A 14,203-nucleotide genomic window follows, 5' to 3' on the forward strand; every position below is an offset into this window, starting at 1 on the left:
TGCAAAGGGCAAAGCCTGTAAGGACTCCATCCACATTCCCAAATACTCTTGTCGGGCCATTCCCCAAGGACATTCCCAGGATAACATCAGCATCACCTGCAAACCCCTGAGAAATGTGAGTTCCCGGGCCCCTACTGCAGACCCACAGAACCAGAACCTCTGGGATGGGGCCAGACAATTCTGATGTAGGCTAACATTTGGGAGCCTCTACCCTAGTTGCTGGAAAATTCCACAGAGAAGAAAACCTCACAGTGAGACCTTATGAAAAGAAAATCTATACCATTTATTCACACCTAGTACTAGATAATGGGCAGATGTTGAAATTCTGTTTTAAAAAAGGCTTCTGGTTTGTTCTTTAAATTGGTTTAGATTTCACATGGTCATGCAGAGCATGGCTACAGTACAATATAATCCCTGTGTTTATGAGGTGAGTGGCAGGTATGTGCGCTGGGGTGGAGTTTCTGTCTTGACCTGTGGCCTCTGTAGAATGAAGCCTCAGTACAGCCTTCATTGCTTTTTGCTGTTCCTCCAATCAGTATGTTCGATATCTATCCTTGATGGCGTATATTTGATATCTACCCTTCGGTATCCATACTGACCAGGGAGGGATGCAATGCCAAGGTGCCCAATGAAGGCCCCGATCCTCCAGTGCTATTGGGTGAGGTTAGTGTGCCAACTCTTCCTCAAAAAGAGATAAGACTGTAACCTACAGGACACGGGGGGAAGGCTGTGATCACAGGTCATTCAACCTGTCTTTCTGGATAACATTCCATTTCTCTTCTTCTGTCAAGCCCTCTACATACCCGCTCCCTTTCTTTCACGCAGTGTGGTGTGCTGAAATAGGGCCAGAACTGGGGGAAGACTGTGAGAAACTAGACTGGGAAATGGGTTTTTGTGGCCAATATGTCCTGAACAAAATATACAACCTACCCCTCTGGGGCCCTCTGGCTGCATAGTGGTTATAAAATTTCCCAAATCACGGCCAGTCTCATTGATCTTCATCATCTTTCTTTGGGTCCCAAGGGCCTGACAACCAGTGGTACACAAATGTCCACCATTCGTTCCACCCATATCATCATCAAAGCAACCTCATCCATTTTCTGGAGCTGATCCTCTTGGATGGGTGCACTGGAGGTGGGAGAGTAGTCCGGAGGATGTTGCTGAGTGATGGCCTTACCTTGAGGTCCCTGTGGACAATGCCCATTCTATGGAGATAGTAGACAGCATCCAAGACCTGGCGAATCAGAGTGCTGGCATCTTTTTCTGTGTAAAATCCTTTCTCCACTATCCGATCAAACAGCTCTCCACCGGATACACTGTTGTTTGTTTGTTTAAAAAAAAAAAAGAACAAATAAGAAATTTGAGTGGACCTGTGAAATTGTTCAGGGAAAGCCATCAATAAGAGATTTCAATATGACAAGAGAACCAAATTTTATTTCCAAAATAAATTCATTTTCAGATTTATATTTTGCCCCATCTGTTCCCCAGAAGCTATACCAGGGAAGTGTTTCTGTGTCAGGATGGTATGGGTATCCAGAATGAAAGAAAGGGAAGACTTGAAAAGTCTCTTCTGGCCTTGGCGTCCATCCTGCTACGACAATATAGTCAGAACAACTTTCCAGAATATTGGCATCATCAGATACAGGGAGATGATGGATAGGATGCCTCCTTCACATAAGAAAGGATCCTTAAAGGTCTGCAGGGCTGGGAGAATGGGAGGGCAGTGTTGTGGGCAAAGCAGTGAACAGCTAACAGCTAACACTATGCTTGGGTTCTTGACCAAGTTCTGTGCTCCTAATATGGTGGGGGCCTGGGCATTCCTTGAATCTTTGGACCTCAGTCTTTTAAAATAAGGGGATTAATCTAGTCAACCATATCCAACAGAAGGTAGGGGCTACCCTCAGAGGCATCAGAACCTGAAAGCCAATTGTGATCTACAAAAAGAGAAAGAAGAATGACACCCCTTACCGTGCTTAACACTGATTTTTGGTGACAGTATTTACTTTTCATTTGCTTTGAATTTCAGGCCGTACGAAATGTTTTCTTTCTGCTTATTGTGTATATTATTTATTGCATTTATTGCCTAGATTGGCAAAGGTCAAAAAAACCCTGGTGGGCAACCCCTACAGCCCCTTTCAGCCCCGATATTTGCTGCTGCTCTGGGCTTAACAAAGTAACAAAGCTGCACAATTCCGAGTAGGAACAATTCAACACTTTAGCCTTCAAATTCGTAGAATACATACTTCTCGAAGAAAAATAGCACTGCTGTCAAAGAATTAAGCCATCTTGGAAATTAGCTTCAAGGGATATATTAACACTATTCTCTTATATAAAAAGAAACACAATTTCCAAAAACATTGAAGACAATTTATTTGAAATACTAAAATCATAGAACAGTTTCCCAAACAGCTTTTACAGCTTTAATAGATATAGTAAAAGACATGCCCTAGCAGTAACACACACACACACACACACACACACACACACACACACACACACACACAGAGTTCTGATTCATTTTCTGCAAGTCATGGCAATTAACGTGCAATATCTGATCCACCAAAACCTTCCTTTTAAAAAACCAATAAAGAAAACCAATTGCAGCTATAAAAGGCCTACGTGTTCAAGTGTCTCCCATTACCGAGAGTCATTCTAAGCGATGTTGTGCTTGGATAATGTCTTGTTTCCAAAGCAAACTGAGCAATCAAAATAAGAAAAGGAAAGACGCTCAGGAGAAATAAGCAATTCAGAGAGAGAAAAGAAATGGAAACATCAGGGAGAAACTACCTTTTGATGACCAGGGTTGTCTAAATGGTCCATCCTTAAGTAAACCAAAATCTCAGGACATCCCCCTCTCAGCAGCAGGACATCAAGCTCTCACCAGGCTTCGTGTTTCTAGACCCTTCTTGCCATGAGTTTCAGTGGAAGAGCTCTGCAGACCTCGAGGGTGTCCTACAGAACCTATGTGTATTCACATCAGTTGATCATCTCTTCAAGCATTCATTTAAGATTCACTAGGTGCCCACTAGGGGCCAGTGACTATGCCCAGTTGGCTGCATTAGCTCTAAAGGAGGAAAGGTTTGTTTGGATTGTGCCCCTCCTCTTCCTCCTCCACCGTCCGCCCACATTCCAATCATGGCACCCCTTCCAAGTGCTCCCGTGCTTTCTTACTACTGGTCTGCCTGCCGCTCATGTCCTCTGCTCTGCAGGCTACGGAAAGAGCTTGGGCAGGAATGCTCACCCCTCCCACCGCCCCCACCTCCCACCCTGAGTACTCTACCACCCACCTTTGCCAGATTCTTGCCCTCCTTCAAAAGTCATCTCTCCTGCTTCCCATTCTCTCCAAGTCCTCCCTTCTCCTATGCGATCTATAAGGTATTAATAGACTGTAGTCAATCAAATATTTGCCCTCCGATCGGGCAGCAATGCAGTAAGAACTGAAGCATCAGAGTCAAAGCGTAATTGTCACTGTAGCATGTTCTGTCATGGTCTCCATGCTCCACACATCGGATATTTCACTTCCGAAATTTCACACTGCACCAGGGCTTTCTTCTTCTGAACAGTGCTTAGTATCTGGTTTCCTTAGAAACTAAGGCACAGGGGAGAAGTTTAAAAATTTGCCAATAAAAAAATGTAATGATACTCATAAAAATGCCTTAAAATTTGCAAATCACTGTATATTTTAAAAAAATCTCCTTAAGCATACCTTTCAAATGGCTACTGTTCCGTACTGTTTTTGCCCCCTCCCATGTTCATGCTGAAGCCCTAAGCCCCAGTGTGATGGCATTTGGAGATGGGGCCTTTGGCTGGTATTTAGGTTTAGATGAGATCATGAGAGTGGGGCCCCATGGTGGGATTAGTGTCCTTAAAAGAAGAGAAACCAGAGTCCGTCCAGTTCTCTCCTCTCCCACCCTCCCTCTCTCTCTGCCATGTGAGGACACAGCAAGGAGAAGGCCACCTGTAAGTCAGGAAGAGTCCTTAAAAGGAACCACATCAGTTGGCAACTTGACTCCAGGACTGTGAGAAATAAATGTCTGTCATTTAAGCTGCCCTGATTCTGGTATTTTGTTAGTAACAGGCAGCCTGAGCTAAGACACCCACTTATTTTGAAAATCCTTTGTGAACAACCAGAATCCCAGAATCACTGATGGGGAAGTAAGTTTAGAATTGTGGTGAGGGGCATGTCTCATTTTCAGGCCCGCAGATCATGAGGAGGTTGGGTGGTTGGTTGCTGGGCTGGCTGACAGGTTGCTTTCTTTAATCAATATCCTTTTATAGCATGTTTCCCGAGTGCATGGTTTACAGCTCCACAATAGAAATGGAGTTCCCCAAAGAGAGCCAAGCATCACACGCCAAGCTTCAGAACAGAGTTAGAAGGGTCAGGGGTCAGGTGACTGGGGAAAAGGCGTAGAACTGTCATGACAGATCAACAAATAAAATCAATTAATGGTGGCTATGGGAGCGAGGTTCATTAGGGGGGTGTATATGGAGAAAGAAACTGGCTATTGGGGCGCCTGGGTGGCTCAGTGGGTTAAGCATCCTACTCTTGGTTTCAGCTCAGGTCATGATCTCACAGTCATGAGATCGAACCCCACGCCAGGCTCAGCGCAGAGTTGGCTTCAGATTCTCTCTCCCTCTGCCCCCCCTCAAATAAATAAAATTATATCTTAAAAAAGAAAGAAAGAAACTGGCTATTAAAGATTAAGGGAGAGGACAGAGATCAATCAAAAATTCTATATTATTCTCAATTTAAACTTTGCCATTAATTTAGGACAACCTGCCTTTGCGTTGAACTTGGGTTTGCTCAGTCTCCGGTCTTCCTTGTCTATTACATTGCACTGCTATCCCTGCATGTGAATTTTAAATATACAAATATGAAATCTCAACACAATTTCAGTTTATCTGTAAAATTTTGAGTAGTGTAAATGTCTTCAAATTAAAAAATCATCATCAAGAAACATAATTCTAACTTTGCTGGATCTACCACAGCATACCGCGACATGAACTAGTCAGCATACCACACATTCACTGGTAGTACTGGGTAGACCGAGCTGTTCCTTATGTGCACTTGAACTTTTCCATGCAGTTTCCATAGACGTTAGTCCCTTGTTTAAAGGGATGGTTAAAAACTCACTGCTTATTATAATTTAAAATGTGTTTTTCTCTTATAACAATATTTACACATTCATTAAAAGACAATACTTGTGCTAATGCTGAAAAATGGGTTCCAAAAACCTGTCCCTCTAGAAATTAGGTATAATAAGATATGAAGAAGGCTACAGGAAACCTGAATATGTCACCCAAAATAGGCCTCCTTGACACAAAATTTACTTTGAGCTGCAAGCAATTGAGAAGCAGTAAATGCAGGAAAAAAATTCCCCCTCTTTTGTCTAAAGGTAAGAAATAATGTTCTCCTTTCATTGGAGACAGACTCTATCAGCCCACAGACTGCACCAGGGGAATGTGCAAACAAACTTCATTCGGCTAACCTCTTACCTCCCTAGACTCCTCACCATTTACCATTCCTGATCCAAACCCCTCTGCATTGTCAATTCTTCACAAATTTATTGTTTTTGTAAAAGCTTCCAGCTCTGATCACTCCCCCAGGTCTTCATTCTCTGGAGAAGGATCCCAAGTAACTGCCAAACTTCATTAACAAGAGTTATGTTTTCTTCCCACAAGTCTGTCTTTGTCGGTTTCATCTTCAGAGCTAACCATGGACCCGATGAGGGTCAAGGAAAACTTCTTTCCCTCAAAAGCCAAACAGTATAGGCTGTGCTGTTAATTTTAGAGAGCAGTCTGAGAAATACTAGCAGTAATGCTGAGATAATAATAAAGCAGTATTATAGCAAATATGCCTTGAAATTTACAAAGACCGTTGTCACCTAACTAGACAGTGACCATGGAAAAGAGCCGAGGACATGGCTAAGAAGCAAGGTAACCTTTATGTGCCCCAGAGCAATGCTGATTATAAATGTGTTTTTCTAGAACCATCTCCCCCATTCACATGTAGTCCTAGGAGGAAGGTGATCTTGAAATATGTAGGATGTGATTGAGAGAGGCTATAAGTGAAGCATTTTTCACCTGTGAGACCTCCCAAGGCCCACGTTGGCAGAGGTGTGTATTTTTCACCCAAGCTGGAGAAAGAAAGGGCCTATTATCCCAGTTCTTTCCTCAATGAAGTCCTGACTCTGCAGTCCCTGGGATTTCCCTCCTCCCATAAAAGGCAGCTGCCCAGCTCCCAGCCTGTTCTCTTAATCCTCACTGCCTCCCTTGGCATTGGCTCCCATGCACCCTGCTCCTGGGGGGACTCTCTCACCCACTCTGGGAAGATTAGGGGTTTATTCCCTGCAACCTCTATCCTCCATATTTCCTCCTTTGACAAATCCTACTTTAATAATAAAAATATCCTTTTTCTTAGAATTCAGTTTCACAATATCTTCCTGGCTCAATCTGTTCAGAAAATTCCAAAACACAATCACATGCCTCTCCACCTCATGGACCCAATCAGTGTAACTCCTGGTGTTCCGTTATACTTCGATTCTAGCTATTTTGCCTTCTCGGTGTCTGGGTGTCATGGACTGATTGGTGTTTCACCCACCAATTTCAGACGTGGAGATCCTAATCCCCAGTACATCTCAGAATGGGGTCTTTAAAGAGTTAATTATGGTTCAATAAGATCAGATGGGTCCAGTATGACTGGTGTCCTTATAAGAGAGAAAGAGAGAGAGAGAGAGACCAGAATGTGAGCACACAGAGACAAGACTATGGGAATGCACGGTGAGAAGGAGGCCGTCTATAAGCCAAAGAGATGGGCCTCAGGAAAAACCAAATCTGCCAACACCCTGAACTTGAACTCTCAGCCTCCAAGAGGAGAAAATTCCTTTCTGTTGTTAAGCCCCCCGGTCTGTGGTATTTTTGTATCCACTAGCAAATTAATAGACTGGGCAATATAAAGGATACCCCATAATCATACAGGGGATCTTTGAATTACATTCTCTTTTTGTTTTTTTCAAGATTTATTGTGGGGAGAACAGTTTCTTCTGCTCTATTTGCATTCTATGCTTTGTTTAATCACCAAATCATCAAATAATCTTGTATTAAGCCAGATGTGTTGTCTCTGTTTCCAAGGGGCACATCACCCAGTGTGGCAGGGGTGGGGTGGGGACTAAGATACACAGACAAGTAAGCACAGTGTAGATGGTTCTGATGTTGTGGGGTGGGGGGTGGCCAATGAAGGTGCTTTGGAAAATCCCAGAAAGACACCTGGAAGGGTCCCAGGGACAGGGCAGGAGAAGGAGAGTCCGAGCTGTCTTAAAGGATGAGTGATATTTAGTCAAGTGGAGAAAAGTCCACGGGACAGGCAGACCCCAGTAATTTGGATTGTCACTAAAGGAGTCTCTGGTGAAGTAAATATCATCAGGAGAATACAGTCAGTGAAAGAAGTGTCAACTGAGAACCTTGTATAAGCCCAGCACTTGGCACACAGTGTTGGTCTGTATTTAGGGAGCTACAAAAGAAGCCCAAGGTGACCACTCAGACCCCCAGCCAGCAAGGACCTGCCCCACCATGACCCCAGCTGGATGACCACAGGACATCACAGAGGGGAGAAATCAGGGATGAGTGGAGGCTGCCTGCAGGACAGGTCCTAACTTTCCTTTCACCTCCAGAGTCCGGCACAATGCTCACTGCATTGCAGAAAGAGGATTCCCAAAGGCAGGGCAGACTTGAGAGACCAAAGTTAAGACGAAGGACATGACAGGCAAGAGAAGAGGGTAGAGGCAGGAAGGAACAATGTATGCAGCCTGACTTATCTGGGAAATGCACCTGGTGAGGATGAAGTCACATCATAAAGGATTCTGCAAATTGAGCCGTGGACTCGGATGGGCAGCAGGGGAAGACAGCAAATTCTAAGCTGCCTGGGATCTAAGGTGACCCACTTCGGAAAGGGATGCTGCTGACGGAGTTACTGTGTGTGGGTGTGGGTTTGGGGTGAGGGGTGTCGTGGGACAAGAGCCCTTTCTGAGGCGTGCACGCTGTCTTCCAATGAAGGTCTGTCGTTGCCATACTGGAGGCCCACTGCTTTTAGATTCTCAGTCCTATAGCTTCCTGCAACCGCCAGATGTGCTCACAGGAGTAAACCCATTCCTCCAAATCCATGTTGGCCAGCCCTGCAGTGCACACGGATTTTCCACCCACCCAGGCAACAACTTCCATTGCCTTCCATGGGGCCTCAGGGATTCCTTGGAATCATCTTCCCTCTCGGTTTCCAACTACGCCCCTCGGTTCCCAGACGACTGACCCTTGAGGAGGGCCAAAGTTATGGCCAAAACCGTGGATAAGAAACAGCTAAAGGCATTTTAATTGTGTATGGGAAACTTGCTTGCTGAGACCCTGATAAAGAAATTCTACTTTTGTATTACTCATGAGGAAAGGACCAAAGGATTTGTTGAGAAATTATTAGCATGCTCAAGTTTTCATGAGAAAATAACTTATCTGTTCTAACTCAAAGCACCTGCTCATGTTTCAAAAAAAAGATAATTAGAAATCATTTTTAGGTTTTTGTATTCCAAGAGCGCAAAGCATATCGTATTTCTCTTGAATCTCCAGTATCTACAACTATTGTATTCCAGTGGGATAGGAAGAGAAAGAAAAGAAAGAAATCAACAAATAAAGAAATGTAAAACATTCAGAGAGTTCAAAATGCTGTGCAGAGAACTGAAACAAGCCTGAGATGAGTGGTGTAACCACTTCTGAGTGGGCTCCAGGACACCCCTTCTGGATGACAAGAAAGAGCCAGCCAAGGGACCATGGAGGGGAAGAGCTTCTGGGCAAAGGGGTGAGCCAGTCCCAAGATCCTGAGGCCAGCAAAGGTCTGACAGTGTTTGGGGACCAAAAAGAGGGTCAGCAGTGACTGGAGTCTGGTGAGCAATGGGTGGAATGGTTGAGAAAGAGGAAGGCCCAGATCATGTGGCACCACATGTGATTATGATGAAAACCTAATCCCCAGTGTGATGGTATTTGGGGGTGGGGTCTGTGGGAGGTCATTAGTCCATGAGGGCTCTCACTAGCACTCGATTATGCTGGTGCTCTGATCTGGGACTTCCAGGCTCCACACACTGTGAGACATCAATTTCCATTGTTTATATGCCACCTGTCTATGGTACTTTGTAATGGTGGCCCAAATGAACTATGGCACCATGCAAAAGAATGTTCAAACAGGGTGTGTTTATTCCACGTTTGGTAAGAAATCGTTAGAAGGTTTTCTGCTGAGGGACAGGTGAACTTATATTTTTTCATGATCGCGCTAGCTGCTACGTGGAGAATGGGTTGTGGAGGCAAGAGTGACAGCAGGAAGATCACTGAGGAGCTACTGTGGCCATCCGAGTGAGAGAGGAGGGCAGCTCAGCCTGTGAAACACTGGAAATAGAGAGAAGTGGACACATGTGAAGTACGTTTTGGAGACAGAGTAGATATGACTCACTGATGAGGCTGACAAGGGCATGCAGGAAGGAGAAGAATCAAGAATGCCTCCTAGATTTGTGGCTTGAGACACAACCAGGTGGTAGTGCCATTATCTGAAATGGGAGATCCTGGTCAAAGAACAGGTTTGGAAGGGTAGGAACAGCTAGGGCAGCACTGATCACTAGAACCTCCTACAATGACGGAATGCTCTTTACCTACAATGTCCAATATGGTAGCCACTAGTCACAGGAAACTATTGGGCATTTGAAATATGCCAACACACCTGAAGAACTGCCTTTTGCACTTAACCTTAATTAATGTAAATAGCCACGTGGCCCTACCATATTGGATAGCTCAGACCTAGAGCCTTGGGTAGGATATGTGAAATGTCCAGTGCCTTTTGGACGAAGATACCAAGCAACAGCCATGAGTATAAGTCTGAAGTTCAAGGACAAAGATCAGGGCTAGAGTTTAAAATTGGCAAGCCATCCTCATGGAGATGGTCCCCAAAGCCAAGAGGCTAGATCAACCACTGAGAGAGTGCAGATGGATAAGAGAAAGACATCTGAGCACTGGGAATGCCAACACCCAGATAAAGAAGAGCCAGCAAAGGACCAGGCAGAGAGGTAGGAAGCAAAGGAGGAGAGTGTGGTGCCATGGAAATCATGGAGGAGGGTCTGAGAGATCAGCACCATGAGGAGAGAGAAATATCCACTGTATTGGGCAAGATGAAGAACATGGCAGAAGGCAGAGAGCCAGGAGTCACTGGCATATGAGATGGGCTCTAGACCGTGGGACTGGAGATGTCTGAGGACACAGAGAAGAGATGGGTACCCAGGATTGAGCTCTCTGAGCCTCATTTTTCTCCTCTGTAATAGGGGTAATTACAGTTGCTTTAAGAATGAAGTGAGACAATGCAAGGGAAATCCCTAGACAGATTCGTGGCCCGCCTCACTATTCTGTATAAGTGCCTTCTCCCCTTCCCCTGAGGATCTCAGGCAGGTGCGCAGACAAGGCATGTGTGAGAGACTGCTAGGAACAGGGCTACCACCAGAGGAAGAGGGCACAGGACCTCTGGTTGTATGGACAGAAGAGCCCCTGTGCTTCTCTGCCCCCCGCAGACAGGCTGGGGATTTTGGAAAATATCCCTGCCCTTGATTAAGATGGAGATTTGTGAAAATTTCAGCCTTATTACATAATCTCACAGTTTAGTATTGTGACTTCTTCTGCATTAATTAGTCCTCTTTCTATAACCTTATATAACAAGGATTTGCAAGGGGAGGGTCAGAATGCTATCAACCTAGCACGGCATATTTCTTGAGATGTTCTAGGTTCATCAAGCACTAGCTGACATGCCATAGCCCCATACAGTGACCTCCTGGTAGAACACACACAGCACGGGCTTTGTATGGACAGACACTCCCGGATGTTTTAAACACAGTTTGGGGGAAAGTTTTGCAAAGAACTGTTTGACTACTACACACTGGCTTTCCAGAATTAGTTCCAATTAGGAGGATTTTACTTGGCAACACATTGTTCTGTTATAATTTTCTAATATTAAAATAGCTTTGCATTCCTTGAACAGATAACAGCTGGAAGAGGCAGGCGATGGCACTGGAATAGGTCTAGGAATATGGCTTGGATACAGACAGTCCATAAATTGTAACTCCCATGTAGGGAGTTGACATTGGGCGGGAAGCACATCTTTGTCTATCTTGGGTAAGGGACTATGTTCAAAGCTGATAGAGAGCAACTGTGCACTCATGCATGCTCAGAGAGTCAGACTCTGAAGGCAATTGGCTAAGGCTCCAATTTTATGACAAGCCTAAAAACTGCATTTTATTTTTTTATTTTTTTAAAGATTTAATTTTATTTATTTATTTGACAGAGAGAGAGAGACAGCCAGCGAAAGAGGGAACACAAGCAGGGGGAGTGGGAGAGGAAGAAGCAGGCTCCCAGCAGAGCAGGAAGCCCGATGTGGGGCTTGATCCCAGGACCCTGGGATCATGCCCTGAGCCGAAGGCAGACGCTTAACGACTGAGCCACCCAGGCGCCCCTAAAAACCGCATTTTAAATTCTTTTTTGTTTATCTAGTTTTAATGAAGTTCATTATATATATTTATATGAGTTCTAGTGTTTCTCAGCCAATGGGGGTCTCTACTGAAAATCTTATAGCAGCTGTGTGGGCGAGCATATGTATTTAGGTAACATGAGAAAGATCTAACAATGCCTTCAAAAAAGTAAAAACAAAATAAAAATTGCTTGTCTATTGTTCAGCCTTGCAATATGCTCAATGCCTTTGTTGATTAAGTCTGTGGGCTCCCCAAGTTTACCTTCTATCAGCAGTGCTGATAAAGGTCACGGTCACAGCTGCCGGCTGCAGGGTTCCCTGGCTCCAAGCCACCCCTGTACCTGTTGAACCCTCACATAGTTTCTTAATCTGATTCCTACTCATTGTTGGGGTCCTAGCTTGAATGTCACTACTTTAGAAAAGCCTTTCTTGACCTCCAGATTAGGTCCCCCCCCCATATTCTCTTAACTCTTGTATTTCTACACAACACTCAGCTGTTAGAGTTAATTATTGGCATATTCATCCGTGTAATGCTTTGTCCTCCTACCCTGCCCCCACCTATCACTGACGGTGAACTCCATACAGGCAGAGGCGATGTCAGCCTCTTTGGTGCTTTTACCCACAGTCTAGCAGGGTACCTGGCACAAATGAAACACTAACTAAATATTTGCTGAATAAAGAAAGATGTTGCACAAGAAATGCATAGTGAGTGAGGTCTGGGTCTTGCTGGGCATGGCATCCTTCAGCAATCATACACATCCTCAAAGCATGTGCCACTGAGAACCAGACAGAAGGGCCCCGAAGCCTACTCCATTTAACAGACCAGCAGCTGAGCCAATTTTCTCTTGCTCTCCACCTCATCCATTCCCTCCCTTACTCATTCATTTATTCCTGCTCTCCCAGCCTCTTAAACCTGCTGCTAGCTTGCATGCTAAATATTTGTTTCACCAGTCTTATTTTCCCGTGGCCTCCTGTGCTCTGGGTCTTGACTTTTTGCTGGGAGGAGGCACCCACACTCTGAGGAATGTCCTGGCTTTGCCCAGGGATCCTGAGCAGACAAGACCTTATGGCTTTCCCTTGATAGAAGGTCATGCCTACAAGCGTCTACATAAGAGAACCCCTTCATCGTATTTTCATAATCATTCATTTAAAAATTATGCCAACAACAGACACATGAAAAGATGCTCAACATCACTCATTATTGGGGAAATGCAAATCAAAACCACAATGAGGTATCACTGTCAGGTATCACCTGTCAGAATGGCTAAAATAAAAAAACACAAGAAACAACAAGTGTTGGTGAAGATGTAGAGGAAAAGGAACCCCCGTGCATGGTTGGTGGGAGTGCGAACCGGTGTAGCACTGTGGAAACTGGCATGGAAGTTCCTCAAAAAATTAAAAATAGAACTACCCTATGATCCAGTAATGACACTTCTGGGTATTTATCCAAAGAATACAAAAACGCTAACTCAAAGAGATACATGCACTCCTATGTTTATAGCAGCATTATTTACAATAGCCAAATTATGGAAGCAGCCCAAGTGTCCATCAAAAGATGAATGGGTAAAGATGTGGTGTGCGCATATACAATGGAATATTCTTCAGACATAAGAAAGAATGAAATCTTGCCATTTTTAACAACATGGATGGAGCCAGAGAGTATAATGCTAAGTGAAACAAGTCAGTCAGAGAAAGACAAATACCACATGATCTCACTCATATGTGAAATTTAAGACACAAAACAAACAAAGGGGAAAAAAGGGAGATAACCTCCCCCCAAAAAAACCAGACTCTTAACTACAGAGAACGAAGTGATGGTTACCAGAGGGGAGGTGGGTAGGAAGATGGGTGATACAGGTGATGGGGATTAAGGAGCGCACTTGTCATGATGAGCACTGGGTGATGAATGGAAATGTTGAATCACCATATTGTACACCTGCAACTAATATAACTGTATGTTAACTAACTGGAATTGAAAATTTTTTTAAATGCAAAAACAAAAATAAAAACAAATAAATAAGAAAATGATGTCCAAAACCCATTTCAGAGGATCTGCTAAAGGGTAAGTTAGTGAGCGCTAGAGAGTAGTGCATGGGGATGGAGGGTGAGGGACTGGCTCACAATGACTCAGCCCAATCTGTGCCACGTGGACGGGATGGGGCTGACCACAAGAGACCCAAACAGGGTGCAGAACAAAAGCAGGTAAGCCACGGAATTTGTTGTCATTTGTATATTTGATGGATGTGTATCTTATTTTATTTTATTTTTTTAAAGATTTTATTTATTTATTTAACATAGATAGAGACAGCCAGCGAGAGAGAGAACACAAGCAGGGGGAGTGGGAGAGGAAGAAGCAGGCTCATAGCGGAGGAGCCTGATGAGGGGCTCGATCCCATAACGCTGAGCCGAAGGCAGACGCTTAACTGCTGTGCCACCCAGGTGCCCCAATGGATGTGTATTTTAAAGCATTCCCTGGTAAATGTGCAAATACACATTATACGTGCACTGAGATGTTTTCTTCAATTAATGCGCCCTTTTAGGGGGAAGGTGACAACACAAACCAGGAGCCAGACATTCCAGGTCAACCGGCCACTATATCACTCTTTCACTCAGCTCAAACTGCTGCAAGGCTGAGGCTATAACAAGCCCTCCACTCGAGGCTACATG

The 14,203-nt window shown here is 44.4% G+C and overlaps 1 protein-coding gene across 1 annotated transcript in view; it reads right to left on the bottom strand.

Annotated features, from left to right (window-relative positions):
* The window catches only part of CAMK1D (calcium/calmodulin dependent protein kinase ID), a 412,299-nt gene that overhangs the window by 62,091 nt on the left and 336,005 nt on the right, over nucleotides 1-14,203 (bottom strand). The window contains exon 4 of the mRNA XM_026478648.4: nucleotides 1,178-1,316. Within this exon, the coding sequence (XP_026334433.1) occupies nucleotides 1,178-1,316 (139 nt within the window). The remainder of the gene's footprint in view (nucleotides 1-1,177; nucleotides 1,317-14,203) is intronic.

This window comes from Ursus arctos, unplaced genomic scaffold (assembly GCF_023065955.2).
Source record: "Ursus arctos isolate Adak ecotype North America unplaced genomic scaffold, UrsArc2.0 scaffold_30, whole genome shotgun sequence".
In the NCBI taxonomy this organism is placed as follows: Eukaryota; Metazoa; Chordata; class Mammalia; order Carnivora; family Ursidae; genus Ursus; species Ursus arctos.